This window comes from Manis pentadactyla, chromosome 6, assembly GCF_030020395.1.
Source record: "Manis pentadactyla isolate mManPen7 chromosome 6, mManPen7.hap1, whole genome shotgun sequence".
Classification (NCBI taxonomy): Eukaryota; Metazoa; Chordata; class Mammalia; order Pholidota; family Manidae; genus Manis; species Manis pentadactyla.
The window spans coordinates 33,496,480-33,522,610 of NC_080024.1; the positions used below are offsets into that span (position 1 = coordinate 33,496,480).

Genomic DNA, 26,131 nt, shown 5'->3' on the forward strand with positions numbered 1-26,131 from the left:
TGAAAATCTATCCCCAAACAGCACAGACCGGATTGGAACTGGCCATCTGCAGGTGGGGGCTCTTGCTGTGCACACCCTTTGTGTTGCTTCTTTTTCTCCTTTATCACATCTTACCTTTGTTTTCCTTTCAGAGCTGCCACTTCTCATTTTAACCAGATTGCATTGAGTATAATAACAAACCCAGCAATAAGGCCTAAACAGTGACAAGACAGTGACAAACTATTGTTAATAATCTAAAATATAAGCATTTCCCCTTTTCTCTATGTGGGGAATCCAAACACATTTTTTGGTTAACTTGAATATATTAATTTTTTAGGATGTAGGTTAAATAATCAAATGTGTAGTCATAAATTAAACTAATTAATTTAGTTACACACTGACATTGAAAATCATCTTACATTAAACATATTAAGTAAATTTTTTCCATTATCACATTTCATACAAGTTTTATTCAGCATCTTTCTCATGCATCTTCAGCATGAGAGCAACCTTTTGAGTTAACAGATTGCAAAGCACTTCACCTTCCCTTCCATTCAAGTTGTTTAAAAACCATGTATGTATACTATAATTGAAAATTTTATTCCAAGTTATAAGTATCTATTTGTTCTGTAGGTTTATTTTTGTGGTATTTTCAAATAAATACTATACAGGTTTCCCTGCTATCCTAACATAGAGTTTTCCTGTGAAACCTTTCATATGCCAAAATGGCATAAAATTAAGAAGCAATTCCCAGTAACTTATACAGGAAAATTTTTGAGTGTTCCCACACCTAAAAATAACCCCTCTTAGACTTTTCTTATACCTTAGGATATACCTTGCTAACAGGTGCATAAAATAAATCAAGGTAAAGCACAAATCCTGAGAGACACAGTTCAAAGTTGTAGTGGCTTGATGCTGAGATGCTGAGAATAGCTTCCAGGGAAGGATTTGATGTCTCACTCTTGCTGCCGGGGACATGCACTGCCTCTATAATGGCTCACTGCAAAAAAAAAAAAAAGATGTTATATTTGTTTTTGATTTCTTTTAGTAAAAGTGAAAATCCTCTTTGGATTTCTTTTGGCTAATAAAACCAGGTACTAATATAGATCTTTTGTAAAAGTGTAATGTGAACTTCCAAAAAGTAGGGGTACCTTCATTTTTAAATGTCTTCAAAGATTTATTAAAAACAACCTCCAATACTAGAATTGTGAGTTTATACCCCTAGAATAATGACTAAAAAATTGCATCCAATTTCTTTGTCTTATTATTATTATTATGCCAGATAGATGATATAAATATCCACAATTAGTAGTCTGGGAGTACTAATGAAGACTGGGAAAATGTGTCTTTTGCAAACATCACCTGGCTGTTCAAAATAAGAGTATTCTGTTTTTTCTGCAGTTCTTCATTCCCTCTATTTAGTTTCTGAGTATCTTGCACAAAACCCTTCAGTGCTTGAAAACTAAACTTCATGCTCAGTGGCTTGGTGGACAGATGTTCCATGACACAGTACTTAGCACCAGTTCTGACAGTGCTGACGACGGTGCCTGGTGCTTCAATCAATACTCAGTAAATGTTTATTGAAAGAATAAGGGGTGAATGACCATTTCCACAGTCTGTTGAGATCTCAAAAACAGCTATTTTGTATGTTCCCTCAGTTAAAAACATTTTTTTAACCATATGGAACTGTTTATATAAGATGAGTCCTAAAGGTATTTCACTAAAATCTTTTCATTTTTTGGTTTTTACTTTAGGTTAGTTTTGTCAGATGAGAAACTCAACTTGGGAAGTGAACCAGGTAAGATGGTACATTCATTAATGTACAATGATTACACTTTAAATGTCAGAACAGTTTGTCATAACCTTTTAAAAGAAATTGTATTAATATCCAATTAAAAACACGTTAGGTAACTTTATAAGTCTTTTTTATAAACACTTGTGAGTTAGTTTTATTTATTTCCCAGCTTTATTGAGTTGTAACTGACATAACACTGTTTGTTATGTCAGTTATGAAAGTTTGGGTGTACAATGTGATGATTTAATATTTGCAAAATATTTGATATTGCAAAGTGATTATCGCAATAAGATTAGTTAATATAGCCATGACCTCAAGTAGTTACCATGTATATTTTGGGGAAGAATATTTAAGATTTACTTCTTAGTCAAGTATACAATACAGTATTGTTAACTATGGTTACTAGGCTATACATTAGATACATAGACCTTATTCATCCTATAATTGGAAGTTTGTACCCGTTGATCTATCTCCCCACTTACCTCCCTCTGCCCCAACTCAGGCCCTATCAGCCACCATCTATTCTGTTTTGGAGTTCACCTTTTTTAGGTCTCACATTTAAGTGGGATCATACAATATTTGTATTTCTGTCTAACTTATTTTACTTAGCATAATGCCATCCATGTCGTTAGTGACAGGATTTCCTTTTTTTTTTAACTGCAATTCATTCTTTTTAATAGGAACATTTTCAAACCCACAGGAAAGTTGGAAGATAATACAACAAATACCCATATGTCCCTTCACCTAGATTCACCAACTGACAAGTTTTCGCCATACTCACCTCACTTCACATATACGTATACCTTATATGTATACATATGTATTTCTATGTACACTTCTCTTTATCCAACCATCCCAAACTAGGCTTCCCATATCATGACATTTCTCCCTTTAAAACTTCAGCTTGCATCTCCCAAGGACAAGAACATTCTCCTACATAACCACAACACCATGATCACACCTAGGGAAATCAACAGCACAATAAATCACCAACGTTGAGTCCATACTCAAATTTCCTAAACTGTCCCCCAAATGTCCTTCATAGCAGATTATTTTGGGATCCAGAATCCAGTCGAAGTCTAAGCTCTGCATTTGGCTGTCAGGTCTCTCTACTTTTCTCCAGTGTAGACTGCTCCACTGTCTCATTCTGATGTTCACGGTACTGGGTCCTTTAATAAGCCTAGGCTACTTGTCCTGCAGAATGTCCCATGTTCTGGATGAATGACTGTTTCCTCAGGATTAGATGCAGGTGACATTTCTGACAAGAGCACCACATAGGCTGTAATGTGCATCTGCCAGTGCATCTCATCTCAGGAGACACAGGTCAGGCCACTTCATGACTGGCAATGCCGAGGAGGAGCTCTTGGTTAAGGTGAGACTACCATTGTAGTCTCCACTGTTAACATCATGTTTCTCTGCCTGCTATTATAAATGTTCTGTGGGTGATACTTTGAAAAAAGGTGAATATCCCATTCCCCAACAGCCATTTACCCAATGGCTTCAACATCCATTAGTGATTTCTAGCTTAATCTACCATTACATGGAGAGTTACAAAATGGAGACTTTTCTAATTCTGTCATTATTTCTACACTATTTGTTGATATTGTTTTATAAAGAACAGTTTTCCCCTTTCCTTCCCCCCTTTTTTCCCTCTCCTTGTCTTTTAAAGTGTCACTATGGATTTATGTTTTTTTTCTTCATTTCACCTGCTATAATCCAGTATCATAATTTGGGGTCAGGAGATGAGATGATCACAACAGATTTTCTGTGAAGGGAGTGCCTTCAAGTTGCCTCCTGCATCCTTCCCATATAATCCCAATTTATCTTGGGGTAGTTTCCTACTTTATGGCACAAGATGCTCTAGGCCAACTTGTGCTTTCCTTGCCTCTGACTTGGAATCAGCATCTCTCCATGGAGCCTGGTTCTTTTTAGTAGGACATGGTATTTAGAAACCAAAATCTAGGTGCTAGGTGTGCTCTCAACTTCAGTTTTACAATGCAATTTTAAACCAGTATGTTTCTAGGCCTCTGCTACCCATTCCTGGGATGCTGAGGCATTACGAGGCCTGACAGCAACGCATCATGACTCCGGAAGATGGTTAAACCTTCTTGAGATAATCTCCATTTTGGACCTCTCAGAAGCTGAGGTGTGATCCAAGCCTTCATTTGACCTTACCCAAGAGATTTGTCTACACTGCGTTAAGTAACTTGCCCCACCCTCCTAAGAGTACCAAATCATAAGACATTTTTGAACCCCACCTAAGAAAGAGAGAAGAATATTACTAAATCAGCTTTCATTTCTGAAAAACCTGGGTTTAAAGACTGATTTACTGTCCGGTGTCACTGTATTTTCATGGATGGGCACATTGTGTAAATTTTCTGAGCTTCAGTTGTCTTTTCTTGTCCCCAGGAAAACATGTATTTCATGTAACTTCCTCATATTGCTTTATTTTCCATTCTGGAGGCTGTTAAGTCCAGTATCAGGCTTGTCTGGGTGAGGGTCCTCTTCCAGGTCGCAACCTTTTCACTGTGCCTCACGTGGTGTAAGCAATTTCCTTCTTTTTTGTGGGTGAATAATATTCTATTGTATATACACCTCATTTTTTTATCCTTTCAATGTGATATGCACTTAGGTTGTTTTCACATCTCAGCTATTGTAAATAATGTTGCAGTGAACATGGGGATGCAGATAAATTTTTGAGTCAGTGGTTTCTTATGGCATTGCTAGATCATATATGGTAGTTCTGGTTTTAATTTTTTGAGGAACCTACATACTATTTCCCATAGTGGCTGTACCAATTTACATTTGCATCAATGGTAAAAAAGTTTTCCTTACCAACACTTGGTATCTCTTGTCTTCTTGATAATAACAACTCTAACAGAAGTGAGATGATACCCCGTTGTGGTTTTGATTTTATTTCCCTAGTAATTAGTGCTGTTGAGCACCTTTTCATGTACCTTTTGGCCATTTGTATATCTTCTTGGGTGGAAAAATGTCTATTCAAGTTCTTTGCCAATTTTTTAATCAAATTACTTGTTTTACTACTGAGTTGGATGAGTCCTTATATATTTTGGATATGAACCTCTTATCAGATATATGGTTTACAAATATTTTACCCATTCTATAGTTTGTCTTCATTTTGTTTATTTTTTTTTCTGTGCAGATTTTTAGTTTTTCATCCCTCTTGTTTATTTTGGCATTTGTTTCTCATGTTTTTGTTGTCATATCCAAAAAAACATTGCCAAGATCAATGTCAAGGAGTTTTTTCTCTGTTTTTTATTCTAGGAGTTGTATGGTTTTAGATATTACATTTAAGTTTTTAATACATTTCAGGTTAATTTTTATGAGTGGTGTAACATAGAAGTGTCTAACTTCATTCTTTTGCACTTGAATATTCAGTAAATATAGCTACCTCTCTCTTGGTAACCATTTGTATTGAATATCTTTTCCATCCTTTCACTTTCAGCCTCTGTGTATCCTTAAAAGTAAAGTGAGTCTCCTGTAAGCAGTGTAGCATTACATCTTGTTTTTTTATCCATTCAGCCATTCTCTTTTGATTGGAGAATTTAATCCATTCAGTTAATTATTAGTAGGTAAGAACTTAGTAATGCCATTTTGTTCATTGTTTTCTGACTGTTTTGTATTTCCTTTGTTCCTCTCTTGCTGTTTTTCTTTGCTACTTGATGACTTTTTGTGGTGGCATGTTTTGATTCCTTTACTTTATCTTTTTGTGGATCTATTACAGGTTTTTGCTTTGTGGTTACCATGAGGCTTACATAAAATAGATTTATAACATCCTATTTTAAGCTGTTAACTTCAATAGCATATAGAAATTATACTTTTTCTCCTCTCACATTTTAGGTTATTGATATTATAATTTACCTTTTTTATATTGTATATACAATAACAAATTTTTATACTTGTAGTCATTTTTTTAACTTTTAAACTAGAGTTGAAAGTGATTTGTGCACCAGTATTACAATATTAGAGAATCTTTGATTATATATTTACCTTTAATGATAAGTTGTACAAAATCATGCATTTTCACAAATACATGATTAGTATCCTTTCATTTCAGCTTATAAATGCCCTTTTAGCATTTCTTGTAAAGCAGGTCTAGTGGTGATGAAGCTCTCAGCTTATGTTTGTTTGGGAAAGTTTTTATCTCTCCTTCGTATCTGAAGGACAGCTTTGCCAGGTATAATATTCTTCACTGACAGTTTTTTTTCCTTTCAGTATTTTGAATATATCATCGCACTCTCTCCTGGCCTGCAAAGTTTCTCCTGAAAAACCTGTGTATAGTCTTATACAGCCCCCTTATATCTGACAAAAGCCCCCTTTTCTTGCTGCTTTGAAAATTGTTTGACTTTTGACAATTTAATTATAATGTGTTGTGGTTTCTGATTGGGCCAAGCCACAACCCATGCTCTGAAGTTAGGGGATGACTCACTGGCTGGGTTCTCCAGTCAGGGGGGGCTGTTCTCATAGGTCAGTCAGGGTCACTAGTGGGCTCCACCCTCACCTCTGGTCAAACAGGGTCACTGGCTGTGACCTCTGGCCACGTGGCACCATGGTCTGGCCTCCATATTCTGGTTGGGCATCAGGTAGGACTTCATGATTTGATGTGATCTCAGCCTGTGCTTTGCGATCAGTTGGGACCACCAGGTAGGTTTCACTGTTGGGCAGGATAGTGGCTGTGCTGTTAGATGAGGTCACTGGCCAAACTTCCTGGCTGAGTGTTGTCCCCCACTTGGTGGGCGGGACTTGCGGCTATGCTTCTTGGTCAGGTGGGGCCACTGGTTGGTCTTCCTTCCTCAGTGAGACTGCAGTTTGTGCTCAGCAACTGAGCATGGCCACAGGTTGGGCTCTACTGCCAGGTTTAGCTATAGGTTGGGGTATGCTATGAGTAGTACTATAAGCTGAGCTCTGAGGCTCCCTGGGGTCACTGTTAGGGCTTTCTAGTCAGGCAGCCCAGAGGTTATGCTTCATAGTTGAGTGGGGCCCCTTTCTTCCCAGGCTTCCTGGTCAGGCAAGACTGGAGGCTATGCTCAGCAGCAAGTTAGCTTTTTAGCAGTACCTAAGAGGATCCAGTTATCTTCTTTAGGGAATGATGGTCTCCTATAAGTGCTTTTAATGTAGACTTCCATTTCACAGGGTTATATGACTGTCGAATTTTTCCTCATATTTAAATGTTATTTGTTTATAATGATACATTATATATACAGTTGATATATATTTGAATCACTGTAGCTTTGTAGCCATTAAAATCTAGGTTTGAATGCTGGCTTTTTTAAGCAAGTCTTTCATGCCTCTCACTTTTCTCATCTGAAATATGAGTAATGTACTCCTACTTTACAGGGACATTAGGGCTAGGGGTAATATTTATAAACTACACAGCACGTAGAAGGTGTCCAATAAATGTAAGAAGTATTTTTAAGTGTGCACATAAATACATATAGTGATTAAAAAATAATTTAAAAAGCCATATCAGTGGACTTGAGTATCTAACATAACTTGAAATATACATTCAAAAGGTTATCTATTTGTGCTACAAGGTTCTATACCAAATAGAGAACATTTTCTTAAGTCACAAATGAGATATAATATATATTGTTATAGTTTCACCATCCATTTATAGTATTATCTTTTAATACCTGCTATATCAGTAGGTACATCTCCTTTTTAATTCCACAAATTAATTCTATTGCCTTTTTTCCTTGATTAACTTCCTAAAGGTTTATTTATTCTTTCAACAAATCAACTTTTGGCTTTGTTAATCCTATTTATTGAATCTTTGTGTCTGTTTTATTAATTTTCTTATCTTTATTATTTTCTTCCTCTATTTTTTTTTCTGTTCTTTAAGGCTAAAATTTCCCTCAAAATTTCCATTTTTCTGTAAACTACAAGTTTTTCTAAAAAGCTTTATTGATGTTTATTTTATGTATCATAAAACTCTTTTCAAATGTACAAATAAATGAGTTTTACTCACTATTGAGTCTTGTAACCATCTCTGTAAATCAGTTTTGGAACATTTTCCCCACTAAGATCCCTCAAACCCATTTGCAGTAATTCTCATTCCCACTCCTAGCCAACTACTAATCTACTTTCTCTCTATATAAATTTACTTTTTCTGGACATTTCATGTAACTAGAATCACACAACATGAAGTCTTCCTGTGTCTGACTTCCTCCACTTCATAAATTCTTTTGTGGTTCATCCATGACATAACTTCTGTTAGTAGTTCCTTTTTCTGTTGAATCTACTGTATGGATATCCACAAATTTTCATATATATATTTTTTATTATCATTCAGTTTCAGTTCTTTTAACCTTTTCATTTTATCTTCCATGACTCATGACCATTGGTGATTTTAAATAGTGTTTCCAAAATTGGAAGTCAAGATGGTAAAATTAACCTTTTTGTCATTGATTTTTAGTTTAATTGCATTATGGTCAGAAAATGTGTTCCTGTGATACTGGGTTTTGAATTTTGGGAACACACTCTTTATGAAGTAACATGTAGCCAATTTTTATAATGTTCCATGTGTTCTAGAAGAATGCATATTCTCTTAACTGTTGAATGCAGGAGCCTATATATGTCTATTAAATCAAGCATGTTATTTGTGCAACTCTTTATATCTTTACTAATTTTTTATTTAATTGATGTGACAATAATTAAGATACATGTTTTGAAATCTCCACTACTGGATTTTTAAACTCCTTCCTGCAGTTTTTCACTTTTTATATATTGAGGATTTTGGAGTAATGGGTGTATATAAGCTTAGAATTTTTCTGTTTTTTTGGTTGAATTAATCTTTTATCATTATATAGTGACCCTTTCTGTCCTCAGTAATACTTCTTAATAGCTCCTTTGTACAATATTAGCTTAGCTTAACTAGTTTTCTTTTTGTTAATATTTACTTGGTCCACGTTTTTCTACCCTTTTACTTTTAACCCTCCTATGTCCTTATATCTTAGGCATGTATTTTGTAAGTAAGATTTAACTTGATTAAAACAGAGAGCCCAATGTAGCAATTAGTCATTCTTTTAGTCCATTTATATTTATTGTCATGATTTATATTTGCATGTGTACTTTGTTTTCTGTTTGTTTTATCCTACTGTCCTTATTCTTATGCCTCCTGTAATGCCTTATTTTGGATTCAGTTTTTTTCATTTGTGTTTAAGATTTCTTAGTTCTTTCTTTTCCCCTTCTTTGGTTTGGAAGTTACACATTTTCTTTCTTTCTTTTTATGGTTTCCCTTGAATTTTATCATGCATACTCAGTAAAGTGTAAGGCTTATGAGTATCTCAGTAACCCCAAACATTACAAAGATCTTAGAAAGCTAATGGTAATTACTCCCATCCCAACTCACTATTATTATCTAACATTTTATTTGTCTCTTTCTAAATCTCTCACACATTAAAACATTATTTTTTTTAAATGTTATTTATACTTACCAGATTTTTTCCTTTGTTACTATTTCTTCCTATGTTTCATTGTGATCTCATTTTCCTTTCCCCTTAACTACAGTTTTTGTTTAGAAGTTACTGAAGATGCCAAGGTGATAAACTTGGCTTACATTTGTGTGGAAATACTACTACTCATTTTTGAAAGACAGTTTGGCTCAATAAACAATTTTAGGTTGGCTGGCATTTTTAGATATCCTTGGTTGGGGGTGTCTTTATGCATTATTTGTACGTTTTCTCAGTTGTGACGGCTTATTGGCTTGTTTGTATTGAGATATCTGATATGAGCTAATATTTATTTGCTCTTAAACTCCGGGGAATCTTGGAGGCTTAGATTTTTCTCTAGTGAAAATTCACATTGTTTTTTTTTCCCAGAGCTAGGAAATGCTACTAGTCATGTGACTATTTTAATTTTCTTCCACTGCTTTTAGCTTGATGTAGGAATCCTGGGTTCAGCTTAGTTTCTGTGTGTTTGCCGAAGGCTTAGTCTCTGGAGGTGGATATGGGTATTTGCCCACAGGGCATCTGATTTTACACTTTGCATGTTGATCATCTCTCCTAGTTCTTGTTTCAGCTTACACTGTTGGTTTCTAACAAGGCCAGCAATTCATTAAAAGTATATTTTATACTATTAGCAAATATCTTTTTTTGTAAGGGAGAGTGCTTCTGAATATCAAGTCTACTATTTCTAGGTAGTATTTGTCATTGGTCATATCAATAAAAACATTTTGAAAATATTAAGTGTCCCTAACACCAAGCTAACACCATCACTACTTGTCGCAGGGAAAACTGGGATTTTTCTTTAACTGAGTTAATTACTTTTAGAACTACCTGGAGAAAGTAATTTGAAATGCCTTCAAGCATTTCTTCTCTGACATATTTAGTCAGGTGGTATTTCATCTAATGGAATAAAACTATACATTTTGAGCTAGCCCTTTCTCTCTCATATGCCTGTATTGATCCCAATTTCACACACATCTGTAGTATCAAAATAAAACCAAACCCCACATGAATACATACCAAAAGCACTGTGGAGTAAAGAAGATCATCATTAAAAAATTCTGGGAAAGAGAGAGGAGAGAGGTTACCCTGCATCTTTTTTTTCCCCACATTCCTTACTTTTATTTATTTATTTATTTTTGTTTTTATTTTTAAATTTTGATATCATTAATATACAATTACATGAGCAACACTGTGGTTACTAGATTCCCCCCATTATCAAGTCCCCACCACATACCCCATTACACTCATTGTCTATCAGCTTAGTAAGATCCTATACAGTCACTACTTGTCTTCTCTGTGCTATACTGCCTTCCCCGTGCCCGCCGTACATTATGTGTGCTAATCATAATGCCCCTTATTCCCCTTCTCCCTCCCTTCCCAACCATCCTCCCCAGTCCCTTTCCCTTTGGTAACTGTTAGTCCATTCTTGGGTTCTGTGATTCTGCTGCTGTTTTGTTCCTTCAGTTTTGCTTTGTTCTTATACTCCACAGGTGAGTGAAATCATTTGGTACTTGTCTTTTTCCACCTGACTCATTTCACTGAGTATAATACCCTCTAGATCCATCCATGTTGTTGCAAATGGTAGGATTTGTTTTCTTCTTATGGCTGAATAACATTCCATTGTGTATATGTACGTATCACATCTTCTTTATCCATTCATCTACTGATGGACACTTAGGTTGCTTCCATTTCTTGGCTATTGTAAATAGTGCTGCGATAAACATAGAAGTACATATCTCTTTCTGAAACTGGGCTCCTGCGTTCTGAGGGTAAATTCCTATGAGTGGAATTCCTGGGTCAAATGGTATTTCTATTTTGAGTTTTCTGAGGAACCTCCATATTGCTTTCCATAAGGGTTGAACTAGCTTACATTCCCACCAACAGTACAGGAGGGATCCCCTTTCTCCTCATCCTTGCCAGCATTTGTTGTTGCTTGTCTTTTGGATATTGGACATCCTCACTGGTGTGAGGTGATATCTCATTGTGGTTTTAATTGGCATTTCACTGATAATTAGCAATGTGGAGCATCTTTTCATGTATGTGTTGGCCATCTGAATTTCTTCTTTGGAAAGTGCCTGTTCAGGTCTTCCACCCATTTTTAATCAGATTGTTTGTTTTTTGGGTTGAGGCATGTGGGTTCTTTATATATTTTGGATGTTAACCCCTTGTTGGATATGTCATTTACAAATATATTCTTCCATACTGTAGGATGCCTTTTTGTTCTGCTGATGGTATCCTTTGCTGTACAGAAGTTTTTTAGCATGATGTAGTCCCATTTGTTCATTTTTTGTTTTGTTGCCCTTGCCTGAGGAGGTGCATTAAGGAAAAAGTTGCTCATGTTTATATTCAGACAAATGGCTGGAATCTCAGTCTCTCAAGTATTCTGCCTGTCTTAGTTTTCCAACCCCACTGATCTCCAGAGCACCATGCAGTATAGGTTTGTGCTTGCAAAGCAGATCTCCAGGGATGGGTGTTCAGCAGTCCTAGGCTTCCATCCTCTCCCAGCTCTGTTTCTCTTCCTCCTGCTGGTCAGCTAGGGTTGGGGAAGGGCTTGGATCAAGGCTTTGGTACGTTACCCTGTTGCGTGTGGTCTGCTCTGTTCTCCAGGTGTATGCAGTCTGGTGCAGCCTTCTTTCCTGTTATTCTTTCAGGATTAGTTGTATTAACTATATTTTTGTATTATATGTGGTTTTGGGAGTTCTCTGTTTCACCTCTCATGCCACCATCTTGAATCTGTTACCCTGCATCTTATATAGCGACTCTTAACTTAAATATCCTCTAACATGTTTCTCCATTCTCCAAACTCTCTTTCTGTAGCTTACCAAAATTTTATGTGGGTGTGACTGTTTTTCCCCATTCCTTCCCTGCCCTCTAACCCTGATTCTCCTCCTTACTTCCATCTCTAGCCACCTCCAGAATCTCTTCCCCATTCCCAGATTTTTCCCTCTAATTTTTTCAATGTACAGCTGAAATCTTTAATGATAAAGTTCACTTTTTCTTTTTTATCTTGCATACTTTTTCACTATCTTTATAGTAACTGAATTTGAACTCATAAGTTCATTCATCCTTTAGCTTCCTTATCTTAAAACTAAAAACCCTGAATTCCTTACACCTCTTTTAATTTGTTTTTTATTACTTTGGTTAATTTAACCTTTTCTACTTTCTTTTGAAGTATACTAAACTGAGCATTCTTTAATAAGAATGTAGTAGAGATATTACTTCCTTGTACTAAGATGTGTTATATATCTTTTAAGCTCTGCATACAGCAACACTGTCCATTTTTGTAGGTAGGAGAAATTCTCGTTTGTTTTTTTTTTAATGACTGATAATAGTTGAAGATGTCAAAAACTTGATTTTTTTTTTTTTTTGGTTTTTATGTACACTGGGCTGCAAATGAGGTGGGAAATTATATGGGATACTGACTCTAAGAAACTGGCTCCCCTTGTAGTAATACAGCATAATTTATATCAATATAGGCCCAAAACTTGGAAACGACTTTTTTTGAAAAATAATTTTTGCCTATGGGGGTTTTGGTTTGTGTGTTTGATTTTTTTTAAATGTTAAAAACATTAAAAAGAAAAGACAGTATGCTGTTGTTTAGCACTTGTGTTTGATCTTTCCCTTCAGGTGAAATCACTACTGTCACTCTATTGTGAGAAATGCAAAAATGCTGCTTAAAGCTATGCACTGCTCTTAAAAGAATAAAGCAACTTTTGAATTAAAAGTAGACCATATCCAATCATTTATTCATTCATTCAATATAAAATGGACATTTGTTGTGTTGTAAACATGGAGATCAGGCAGAACAAAATATAAAATGCCCTTTCAGAGAATACAAAATGAGAACAGGGCCACTAGGGAAGGAATAGGGTTTGGAATTTGGAAACTTTTTTAAGAATTTAGGTAAAATTGACATAACATTATATTAGTTTCAGGTGTACAACATTATGATTTGATATTTGTATATATTGCGAAATAACACAATAAGACTAGTTAACGTCTGACATAGTTACAAAAATATTTTTTGTGATAAGAACTTTTAAGATCTACTTTCTTAGCAACTTTCAAATATATAATACAGTATTACTAACTGTAGTCACCATGCTGTACATTACATCCCCATGAATTATTTATTTTATAACTGGATGTTTGTCCTCTTGACCACCCTTGCCAGTTTGTCCACTGCTGCGCCCCCGTGACAACTACCAAATCTGTTCTCTATGTCTATGAGCTCAGTGTTTGTTTTTTAGAATCCACATATAAGTGAGATCATATGGTATTTGCCTTTTTCTCTGAGTTACTTCATTAGCATAATGCCCTCAAGATCCATTCATGTTGTCCCAAATGGCAACATTTCATTCTCTTTTATGGCTGAATAATATTCTAGTGTGTATGTGTAATATATATATAAACCACATCTTTTCCATTCAGCTATTGATGGTTGCTTCTGTATCTTGGCTATTGTAAATAATGCTGCAGTGAACATGGGGGTGCATATACCTTTTTGAGTTAGTGGGTTTTGGGGTTTTTTGGATGAATAGCCAGAAGACACATTGCTGGGTCATATGGTATTTCTGTTTTTAATTTTTCAAGGAACCTCCATACTGTTTACCATAGTGGCTGAACTGATTTACATAGAATGTGAAAATCTTTAACTTCCAAGGTGACATAGATATAACAAAGGACCTGAACACCTATGGGTATTATAAAGTTATTTGTTTATATATATGTACAAACAATTATATATATTACATCTCTTCCTTGACTTATGATGGGGTTATGTCCCGATAAACCCATTATAAGTTGAAAATGCTGTTAAGTTGAAACTACATTTAGTACTTACTGAATTAAACATCATAGATCAGCCAAACCCACCTTAAACATGCTCAGAACACTTACATTAACCCACAATTGGGCAATTCCATTGAACACAAAGCCTATTTTATAATAAACTGTTGAATCTCATTTTACTGAATCTCAATTTATTGAATACTTTACTGAAAGTCAAAAACAAGCAGTTGTATGGGGACAGAATGGTGGTACCTGTATCAGTTGTTTACCCTCATGACAATGTGGCTGACAGGGAGCTGTGGCTCACTGTCACCACCCAGCATCATGAGAGTATTGCACTGCATATTGCTGGCCTGGCAGAAGATCAAAATCCAAGTTGCAAAGTACAGTTTCTACTGAATTGGTATTGCTTTTATACCACTGAGAAGTTGAAAATTAGTAAATTGAAACCACTGTAGGTTGGGGAACATCTGTATATAGATGTAATTATATGGCTCTTTAAATATTTACATTTCCCTTTTATATGTATTACAATCTGATTTGGTCAACTGAGCACTTTGGCTGAACTGTTATAAAATATTACAGTAAATAAGCATGCTGAATTTCTTCTTGATCAACTTACCTTTCATGTGCTTTTATTTCAGCAGCTGAAGATCACAAGGAAAAAGATTTTCAAGGAAGAGAATTTGAAGCACATCAGTTTTCTAACTCTGAAAATGGTAAGATTATAATTTATCGACATGAATAGTTTATTATTTAAATTTCTTTAGTTTTTATCATTTATTAATATCAAAATCTGCATAGGTCTCCTCACAGGGATACAACCCTGTACTTCTACTGTGTAGCACATCACAATGGAAATGAAATAATTCTTTGTTTTTTATATTTCTGCCCTGTCAGAATGTATCTGTGTAACTAAGGACAGGGAGACTGTGTTTACCTTCCTTTCTCATGTACCTTCACTATCTAGGAGGGTATGCATTTAGTACATACTACTTTGAAAATCTTCCCCAAGCAATTATGTTGCAAACATTTTCTCCCGGTTTGTCATTTTTCTTTTGAAATTTCACATGTGTCTTGCCATGTCAATTTAAAAAAAAACTTTATGTAGTCAAATTTATTAATCTCCTTATATTGGATCTGGGTTTTTGTCATATGTAAAACTCAGGTTAGAGAAATTCATTTATGCTTTCTCCCAGTATTTGTGTAGTTTTATTTTTTACATGTACATCTCCAATTCATTTGGAGTTTATTCATATATATATATATGTAGTTAACAATGAATTAAATGTTCTTACTGCAAATGGCTATCCTTTATATCATATTTTAAATGCTATTTTTGCTACAGTAATTTGAGATAACTTCTAGTCATATACTAAATTTCTGTATGTATTTCTGGACTTCTTTGTATTCATCAATGCATGCATGCTCCAGTGCCACATAGTTTTAATTATAACTTTCTTAGGTATTTTTATACCTGATGGGGCTAGTATTCTCCTCTTCCTTTCATTATTTTCTTAGCTACTCTTGCATGTTTTCAGTATGAGCTTTACATCATTTGTCTAGCTCCATAAAAAAAGAAGCTCCATTGATCCTTTTATTGTCACATTAAATGTGAAAACTGGCAGCTTGATGATGAAGAGGTCTTTACATAAGCTTCTAATCAGTTTAACTGTTCATTAAAAATTATATTAATAAAATGCGAGAACAATGCAAACAGTTTGATTTGTCATATATCCTATTCTCATTCCCTCAAAAAGGAAAAAGCCAATTCTGTTTTTGTTTTCAGGAGTTGCAAAAGATTTCCTGGTACATTCATTGGAAGATGATTTTGAGAGGGAATTCTCATTTCTCAACAACCTCCTAAGTCCTGGTTCTTCAAGTACTAGTGAATTTGCCCAAGAATGCCAACATGCCTTGGGGAGCCCCAGCGCCAGTCTCATGTCCCAGAAGCCTTCTGTGGTGTCTGAGCCTCTTGGTCATGCCTCACGATTCCTTCCTTCACAGCTCTTTGACCTTGGCCTCCATGCTGACAGAGCTTTCAACAGTAAGTGTCTATGAAACATTTGGACACCAATGACTTATTTTATCTTTGTGAAGCAAAACTATGTGCCTGTAGATACTAAAATCAATAAGGAGACTGATTTTTAACTTCAGTACTACTAGATAAACTGGAAAAATAAATATTATCACCACTGGAGTCTGTATTGCTCCTTTAACTTAGAATCAGTAAGGAAGGTAGGGCTTCAGCCTGAGTGCTAGATTCCCAATCCAGTGTTCTCTTCATGGTGGCCAACCCTTGGAGCCTTCCTCAGTGCTGCCAGGTGGATGTGGCCTCTCCTACCTCTGGCCTCCACAGTGATGTATCTATTTCAGGCCTTTAATCATAATTTATCTTCCCATACATCCCTGCCTTTCATTCCCTAATAGATTTTAACCCCTGAGAAGAAGCTTCACAACATCTAACAGTGTCCCACTGTATTATACTTTGTGTTAAAAACTTACATTCATACTTTACATGCAGGACCATCATACTTTATCCAGTCTGCAAGTACCTCAGGGGCATGTCTGTGAGGTGATTTATCTTTGTGCTTTCTATGACAGCAGCATAAAATGAGCTCCATAAATATCAGTTAAAAAACCACAGTTAAGAATTTGTTAAATAGTCTAAATAAAAGTATTATTTGAGAAAGAGGCACTCTCTAAATATTTCAGATTTCTTGCTATAGTAATATTTTAGAAAATTATTCCTATGTGGCATATCAATAGCCTAATAAAGATTTACAAACTGATTCATTCTCCACTATGAACTCCTACTGTTCTTTGCCACATCTCTAGTAGCACTGGATTCTTCTCTTATTTTCCAGCAATACATTATATCAACAATATTTTTCCACCACTCAGAACAGCTGATCCCTGCTTGCAGGCTGACAGGATAGTCCCATGATAACAGCTAAGGCAGTTGATACTCCGAGTGTCTTGCTCAAGGTCATCAGATAGTTTAAACAGTTAAGAGGTGACCAAAATCTGGTCTCCTGGCTCCTAATACAGGACTCTTTCTACTTCACTTCTCTTTATGTCTCCTTCTTCTCCTGTAATGTAGACCAGGAAAGTGAGCTGCCCTGACAGTTAAAAGATTTATGTTCTAGGAACAACAAGTAAGAACGTGGGCCTTAAATGTTCTCCTCTATACAAGGAAGTACGCAGGATAATCTAAGTTCCCTTCTAGTGCTGTTTTAATTATAGCATAAGTAATTTTTCAAATTACCACTTCTCTGTGTTACTAATAGTATTCATGATACTTTTTAATGACCCCATACTATTTTGTCACACATATCTACCATATCTGCTTAATTCCTTCCTTCCTGTCTTTTTTTCACTTTTATAAGTAATGCTGCAATAAATATAATCATGCATGCACTGTTTCCCTCAGTTAAATTACTTCCTTAAGATAAATTTCTAGGAATGGGATTACCAAATCCAAGGGTATAAAGTTATTTATAGATTTCAAGATTGTAACTGTCAGGTCTATTTCCTTTCTTCCCAACTCCTTAGAACATCTCTTTCAATACCTTATCCATTTGCAATTGTTTAAAAAGAAAAAAACTTGTATATTTGTTTCAAAACCACTTTGAAAAATGTAAGGAGGTCGAACTGTAGCTGGGACAAAATTTAGACGATTTGAATAAAAATATAAAATAACAGATAAATTTTAATTTATCTTTTATACCTCATACTGTAGAATCTTACCCTGGTACTAAGATTGGAGAACTTATTAGGTATTTTTACCTTTTCTTGTTTTTCTGATGCTACTTCCTTTTTTGATTAACAATAGATAATTCATTACTTCCCTTCTTCCAGGCTGGGCCTCCCAAGGGGGATTAGAACTTCCATTTTCATACATTGACAACCAGCCAGTGCCTTTAGAGAGTCCAAAAAAACTAACAAAATGTAAGTTACTTTATAGTCTTTATCATCATATTAACAATCAATTGAATTCAGATAAAGTTAGAAAAGGATCACTTTATAATCTTTACCTCATGTTATCCAGAAAAATATTGTTATTTATGAATTAAAATGAAAGCTATACCTGGTTATCCCTCACTGTGGAAAAGACTGGATATAAACTGTGAAGTTGTCATAGTATACTGAATTCTTTAATCTTTTATTTGTTAAAGTTTGTTGATAATGGGTAAAACCATTAAGGATAAAAGATGCTCTTTGATTACAGAATGCCTACGGACAAAGACAGCATTCAGGCACTTAACCTAGGGCTGATACATTGTAATTGCTAACATTAATTGAGTTTTTACCATATTGATGCCTGTAGAGCTGGTCCCTGTTGTAATTACCATGTAAGGTATACATGGAAAATAGACACTGCAGGAGTTTAGATACACATTTATATTAGTCAATGATGTTGATTTTTTAAAAACACCTTAATTGGAAAATTTCAAAGGTGCAAAAATGAAAACAGCACAAAAAACACCCTTTATCCAGAGATTCACCTATTGTTAAAAGTTTACCCCATTTGCTTTATGCAGACCTCTCTCTCTCTGTTTCTGTCTCTCTGTGTATGTGATTTTATTCTGAACCACTTGATGGTTACATACATCATGACCCTTTCCCCATAAATGCTTCAATTCAATCTGTGTTTCTTAAGAACAGGTATATTCTCTTGCATAACCACAGCAGTATGGTTACAAACTTCTGGAAATTTAATATTAATATCTTTCTATAATTTACCATGTACTTCTATTCCAATTTTGTGAGCTGATTCACTAATGTTCTTTGTAGCACTTTCCTGCTCTGGTACAGCAAGTCTAGGGTCATGTCTTGTTATTTATTTTTTTCTTTACTTAAGTATGGTTTATATACAAACTTATATTAGTTTCAAGTATTAAAATCAGTGGTTCACCTATTACCCACACTGTAAAATCCTTACTCCAAATAGTGCAGTTAGTCTCTGTAAATACAGAATGATGGTACAGAATCACTGGCTATATTCTCCATGCTATACTACCATGACCAGCTTATATATTATGATTGAGAATTTTTGTGCCCCTTTATACCCCTGCCCCTCTCTACCCACCCATCTTAAACACTCCCCAATGGTAACCACTAATGACTTCTCAGTGTCTCTTTGAGTCTACTCCTATTTTCTTCTGTTTTGCTTTGTTTAGATTCCACAAGTAAGTAATACACGGTATTTGTTTTTCTCTGCCTGGTTTATTTCACTGAGTATAATAACCTCTAGGGCCATCTGTGTTGTTGCAAATGGCAGGATTTCTTCATTCCATTGTGAGTGTGTGTATATATATATATATATATATATATATATATATATATATATATACACCACACCACCTCTTCTTTATCCATTCATCTATTGATGGATACTTAAGTCGCTTCCATATCTTGGCTAGGCTATTTGTAAATAACGCAGCAATGAAAGTAGGGGTGTATATATCTTTTCAAATCAGGAATTTTGTTTTCTTCAGGTAAATTCCTAGAGATGGGATTACTGGATCAAGTGTTATTTCAATTTTTAGTTTTTTGAGGCATTTCCATACTGCTTTCCACAGTAGCTGCACTAATTCACATTCCCACCAACAGCGTAGGAAGGTTCCCTTTTCTCCACATCCTTGCCAGCACTTGTTATTTCTTGTCACTCGAAAAGTGGCCATTCTAATTGGTGTGAGATGGTATCTCATTGTGGTTTTGATTTGCATTTCCCTGATGATTAGTGATGTGGAGCGTCTTTTCATGAACCTGTTGGCCATCTGGATTTCTTCTTTAGAAAAATGTCTGTTCAGGTCCTCTGCCCAGTTTTTAATCAGGTTGTTATTTTGGTGTTGAGTCCAATGAGTTCTTTATATATTTTGGATGTTAACCCTTTATTGGATAAAATATTTATGAATATATTCTCCCATACTATAGGCTGCCTTTTTGTCTTTAGATGGTGTCCTTTGCTGTACAGGATCTTTTTAGTTGATGTAGTCCCTCTTGTTCATTGTTTATTTTGTTCCCTTGCCCGAGATGATGTGTCCAGAAAAAAATTGCTCATGCTATATTCAAGAGATTGTTGCCAATGTTTTCTTAAAACTAAAAGTTTTATGGTTTCATGACTTACATTCAGGTCTTTGATCCATTTAAAGTTTACTTTTGTGTATGGGGTTAGGCAGTGATCCAGTTTCATTCTCTTGCTTGCAGCTGTCCAGTTTTGCCAGCACCAGCTATTGAAAAGGCTGTCTTTTCCCCATTGTATATTCATGGCTCCTTTATTGTTTATTAATTGACTGTATATTTGTGGGTTTATATCTGGGCTCTGCATTCTGTTCCAATGATCTATGGGGTCTGGTTTTGTGCCAGTATCATACTGCTCTATTATTGTCACTTTGTAGTATAGCCTGAAGTCAGGGAGCATAATACCCTGACTTTGTTCTTCTTTCTCAGGATTGGTTTGGCTATTTGGGGTCTTTTGTGGTTCCATATGAATTTTAGGATTATTTGCTGTAGCTCATTGAAAAATGCCATTGGTATTTTGATAGGGATTATACTGAATTTGTAAATTGCTTTGGGCAGGATGGTCATTTTGACAATATTAACTCTTCCTTTCCATGAGCATGGGATAGACTTCCATTTATTTGTGTTGTCTTTAATTTCTTTCATGAGTGTCTTATACTTTTCAGAGTACAGGTCTTTCACCTTCTTGGTTAGGTTTATTCCTAGGTATTTTATTCTTTTTGATGCAATTGAAATGGAATTGTTTTCCTGATTTCTCTTTCTACTGGTTTTTGTTAGTATGTTGGAATGGAACAGATTACTGTGTATTAATTGTATCCTGCAACTTTGTTGAATCCAATGGTTAGTACTAATAGGTTTTTTTGGTGGAGTCTTTAGGGTTTTCTATGTATAGTATCATATCATCTGCAAATAGTGAGGTTAACTTCTTTCTTACCAATTTTGATGCCTTTTATCTCTTTGTTTCATCTGATTTCCATGGCTAGGATCTCCAGTACGATGATGAATAAAAGTGGTGAGAGTGGGCATCCTTGTCTTATTCCTGATCTTAGAGGAAAAACTTTCAGCTTTTCACCATTGAGTATGTTAGCTGTGGGTTTGTCATATATCGTTCTTTATTATGTTGAGGTACGTTCCCTCTTTACCCATTTTGTTGAGAGTTTTTATCATGAATGGTTGTTGAATTTTGTCAAATGCTTTTTCAGCATCTATTAAGATGTTCATATGGTTTTTATCTTTACTTTTATTAATATTGCGTGTCACATTGATTTATGAATAGTGTGCCGTCCTTGCATCCCTGTAATAAATCCTAGTTGGTTATGATGGATGATCCTTTTGATCTATTTTTGAATTCAGTCTGCTACTATTTTGTTTAGGATTTCTGCATCTATGTTCATCAGGAATATTAGTCTATAATTTCTTTTGTAGTGTCTTTGGTTTTGGTAGTAGAATGAAGCTGGTCTTATAGAATGAACTTGTCAGTATTCCCTCCTCTTCTACTTTTTGGAATACTTTAAAAAGGATGGGTATTAGCTCTTCCTGAACGGACGGTAGAATCTCCTCTGAAGCCATCTGATCCTGGACTTCTGTTTGTTGGTAGTTTTTAATTACCAATTCAGTTTTGTTGCTGGTATTGTCTGTTCATATTTTCTATTTCTTCCTGGGTAGTTAAGTCTTGGAAGGTTGTACTTTTCCAGGAATTTGTCCATTTCTTCTAGGTTGTTCAATTTATAGGCATGTTTTTCATGAATTCTCTAATAATTCTTTGTATTTCTGTGGTGTTAGTTGTAATTTCTCCTTTTTTGTTTCTAATTTTGTGTGTTTTTTTCTGGATAAGTCTGGCTAGGGGTTTATTTTGTTCTCACAGAACCGACTGTTGGTTTCATTGAATTTTTTTTTTCTATTGCTTTATTCTTCTCTATGTTTCTTCTACTAACTTTGGGTTTCATTTGTTCTTTTTTCTAGTTTCTTTAGTTGTGAGTGTAGATTTGGGATTGTTCTTGTTTCTTGAGGTAGGCCTGTGTTGCTATGTACTTCCCTCTTAGAACCACTTTTATGGTGTCCCAGATATTTTGAACTGTTGTTATTTTTGTTTGTTTCCATACATTGCTTGGTCTGTTTGATTTGTTCATGGATCTGTTAATTATTAGAAGCATGTTGTTTATAGCTTCCATGTGTTTGTAGGATTTTGTTTGCTTCATGTAATTTATTTCTAATTTTGTATCAGTGTGATCTGAAAAGATGCTTGATACAGTTTCAACCTTTAAATTATTTGGGCTTTTTGTGTGTTAATATGTGATCTATTCTGGAGAACATTCTATGTACTTGACAAATATGTGTATCCTGCTGCTTTTGGATGGATTTTCTGTATATATCTGTTAAGTCCATCTGATTAGTGTGTTGTTCAACACCTCCATTTCCTTATTTTTCTCTCTAGTTCATCTATTAATGTAAGTGGTGGGTTAAAGTCCCCTAATATAATTGAGTTGCAGTCTGTTTCTCCCTTTAGTTCTGTTAGTGTTTGTTTTACATATTCAGGTGCTCTTAGGTTGGATGCATAGATATTTATAATAGTTCTATCCTCTTGTTGGACTGATCTCTTTATCGTTATGTAATATCCTTGTCTCATTACTTTCATTTTGAAACTTATTTTGTCTGTGAGTGCCCAACTAGATGGGCTGAGAGAGGGCTGGGGAAGTGTCATCCATTTGCCCTTTCTCCTGCAGACAGAGCTCTGTCCAACCCTCTCCCCTCTGGCACCCTTCCCACTGCTGGTAAATCTTCCAAACTGCTGCCTCTGTGTTGGGTCTCAGCAAGACCACTGAAATGTGCCTATCCTCCACAGGTGACAGGAGTCTCAGCCTCCTAGTGTTCCAACTCTCACTGGTGTCCAGCCCTGTTAATCACCAAAGCCCAGAGTACTATGGACTCATATTCCCAGGGCAGATCTCCAGGGTCTGGTGTGCAGAGTTCCTGAGCACTTACCCTCCCTGCTCTGTTCCTCTCCCTCCCACTTGTGGGCTTGGCTGGGCTGGGGGAAGGGATTGGGTTCAATCAACTGAGGTTCTGCCACTTTACCCCTCTGTGTGGGCTTCTCTTCTTCACCAGGTGTAGATGATCTGTTGTATAGTCTTCAGGTTGCTTTATGTTGTAGTTGCTTCCTTGCTATGTATGTGGGAGGTTTCCACTTTGCCTTCCTATTCCTCCATCTTTATTGCCATGTCTCTTTAGCCACTTCTCATCTGAATTATTTCTACAGCTTTTCTTTAATTTCTGGACATGGGCGTTTAAATAGAATATAGTTCCTCTGCTCTTTTTTTTTAACAGAATGCTCCTTATTTGAATTTTATCTGAGGTCTCCTTGTGATTAAATTCATATTATTCATTCTCAATTGGAATACCAAATGGGCAATATTCCTTTCTCAGGGTTTCACATCTGAAAGTTATACTGTCCATTTTTCCCTCATTGGTAATGCTCATTTTGATCAAGGTGTTGTCCAGTTTTTTCTCCTATATAATTACTATTTCATTTTATCCCCTTGCAACTACGAACAGTCAGTGGCACTTTTGCGACTATGCACATGTTCTGCTCTTCATCAGAATTTCCATTTAGATTTAGCATCCAATGTTCTTTTTTGCCTCATTCAGTCTTTAACATGATGGGTGAAAAATGATTTTCCCACCTTAGCACTCCCTCACATTTTTTTATTATGGTAGAAAGCATATAAAATTTGCCATCTTAACCATTTTAAAGTGTGTAGTTGAGTAATGTTAAATATATGCACATTGTTAGGAAACAGATCTCCAAAACTTTTCCATCGCGCAAACCTGAAACTTTATACCCATTGAACTTCTCTATTCCCCCTTCCCCTAGCCCTGGCAAACACCATTTATACCTTCTTTATCTATGAATTTGCCTGCTCTAGGTACCTCAAATAAATGGAATCATACAGTATTTGTCTTTTTGTGACTGGCTTATTTCACTTAGCATTATGTCCTCCAGGTCCATCCATGTTGTAGCATGTGACTGGATTTCCTTCCTTTTCAACGATGAGTAATATCCCATTGTATGGATAGATGAAATTTTCTTTATCTATTCGTCTATCAATTAATATTTTAAATAGCTTTATGTATATATAATTGTTACGCCATACAATTAACTCCTTCCACCAGCCCTCAATACTCTGCTGTAAACAAAAGACCTCACTTCTCCCCTATTTATTAATGTATTGTCAGTGTGGATTAATATTTTTTCAATGGCTTATAATCAGTAATTATTCTGGTGTTCAAATTGCCCCCATGTTGGCCAATGGGAGCCTTTTTAGGCTAACTTCTGAACCCTTGTGATATCATGCTTTGAAATTCTCAAATAATTTTAGACCTACAGAAAGCCTTGCCAAAGTAATACAAAATATTCCCATAAGCCTTCATGGAGATTTCCAAAATGATACCATTTTTATCTTATTCCCTCTGCTTGCCAATGGGTTTCAGCCCCAGGCAAGTTCGCTATGGATTCAGTGTGACCAATGAAATTGACAGCAAAACGTTCTTGGGGTGAAAGGGTTTATTACCCAGCTTGTTCTCCGGGGGTTGGTCAAGCACTAGCATGTCTGCCTCCACCCAGAGCACTGGGCCGAGCTCTCTATATAGCGCAGTAATACTTATTGCCTACAGGTGTGGAAGTGGCAGCCCAGTAATGGGCCAGTTACATCATCAGGTGGTTTAAGTTCAGTGAGGATCCTGGCCATAGGAACCCCAACTTTCCCACACCCTCTTTCCCTGTGTATTTTTCAGAAGTTACTTGGAAGCTAAGTAACAGACATAATACCCCTTTACTTCTATATACTTCAGCATCTATTTACTGAAATCAAGGACATTCTTTTACATCATCATGATTTAGTGATGAGTATCAGGAAATTAACATGGCTCAGATTTTGCCAGTTGCCCATTAATGTCTTTCATGACGAAAGAGGAAATCTTTTCTCCAGTCCAGGATCCACTGCATTCAGTTTTCAAGGCTCTTTTCAATCTGGAACAGTTCCTCAGTTTGTCTTCCATCATCTCTGCTTTTTTGTAATGTACAGATCATTTATTTTGTAGAATGTTCCTTGAGTTGGATTTATCTGATGGTTTCTCATTACTAGATTCAGGCATGCATTTTGGCAGGACTAGCAGCATAGGAATGACGTTGTGTCTTCTTAATACACTGCATCAGGAGGCGCATGGTGTCTTTTCTTGCAATGTTAAGTTTGAGCACTTGGTTCAGGTTCAGGTAGTGTCTTCCAGGTTTCTTCACTATAAAATTACTACTATATTTTTCCTTTTGTAATTAATAAATATCACATGGGAAATATTTTGAAACTTTGTAAATGACTTGTTTCTATCAGCATTTTGCCCATTTTGCATTGATTGGTAATTTTTGCATGAAATATTTATTACTATGGTTGTTGGCTGAGGGGTGGTTTTCTATTTTCTCATCCCTTCTACACTTATTAGTGGGCATTCGACCAAACAGGAAAGCTTTCTCTTGTCCCTCATTTTCACTTACTTGTTGTTATGTATGATTGTGGACTATTGGAATCCAATTTTATTCTTCCAAATTCTTTGAGATATATTAATAGGGGAATCCATCAATTCCAAGTAAATCACAGGTTCACACCACCAATTTAGAATGCAGACATCCCTTAGGAATTCAGACCATTTATAATTATATTAGCCTTTTAAAAAAATCTGCTAAAACTAAATTTGTGTTGTCATTTATAATAGACATTAAAGTAAATTTCAGAAATGACCTAGAACACACAGAGGCATTGGGAAAGCTGCTATTTGCCTATAATCCTTGAGGCCTAGTGTGTGTGTGGTGGGGTGGAAGAGGGAGAAAAGCTCTCAGCAAAAGCTACAGGAAAATTAAGCCTGAGACTTTAAAAAAAAAGGGAGATTCTTAACAGTTTAAAAATTCACTCATGGAATGGGATTAAAGATGGTGGTGTGAGAGGAGAGACAGAGGCTTCCTCCTAAAACTGGATACAGTTAGAAAATATAGTTGGCACAACTAATCCTGAGAGAGCAACAG

General features: G+C 35.6%; 1 protein-coding gene across 16 annotated transcripts in view; it reads left to right on the forward strand.

The window, feature by feature from the left end:
• Positions 1-26,131, forward strand: part of ICA1L (islet cell autoantigen 1 like) — a 52,348-nt gene that overhangs the window by 14,015 nt on the left and 12,202 nt on the right. For 12 of the 16 annotated variants that reach the window (XM_036928106.2, XM_036928097.2, XM_036928102.2 and 9 more), the window contains 4 exons: positions 1,734-1,777; positions 14,679-14,753; positions 15,824-16,081; positions 17,896-17,985. In XM_036928106.2, coding sequence (XP_036784001.2) covers positions 1,734-1,777; positions 14,679-14,753; positions 15,824-16,081; positions 17,896-17,985 — 467 coding nt within the window. Of the gene's footprint in view, positions 1-1,733; positions 1,778-14,678; positions 14,754-15,823; positions 16,082-17,137; positions 17,234-17,895; positions 17,986-26,131 lie in introns of those variants that run through there. The other 4 variants (XM_036928103.2, XM_036928108.2, XM_036928110.2 and 1 more) reach the window with 3 other exon arrangements.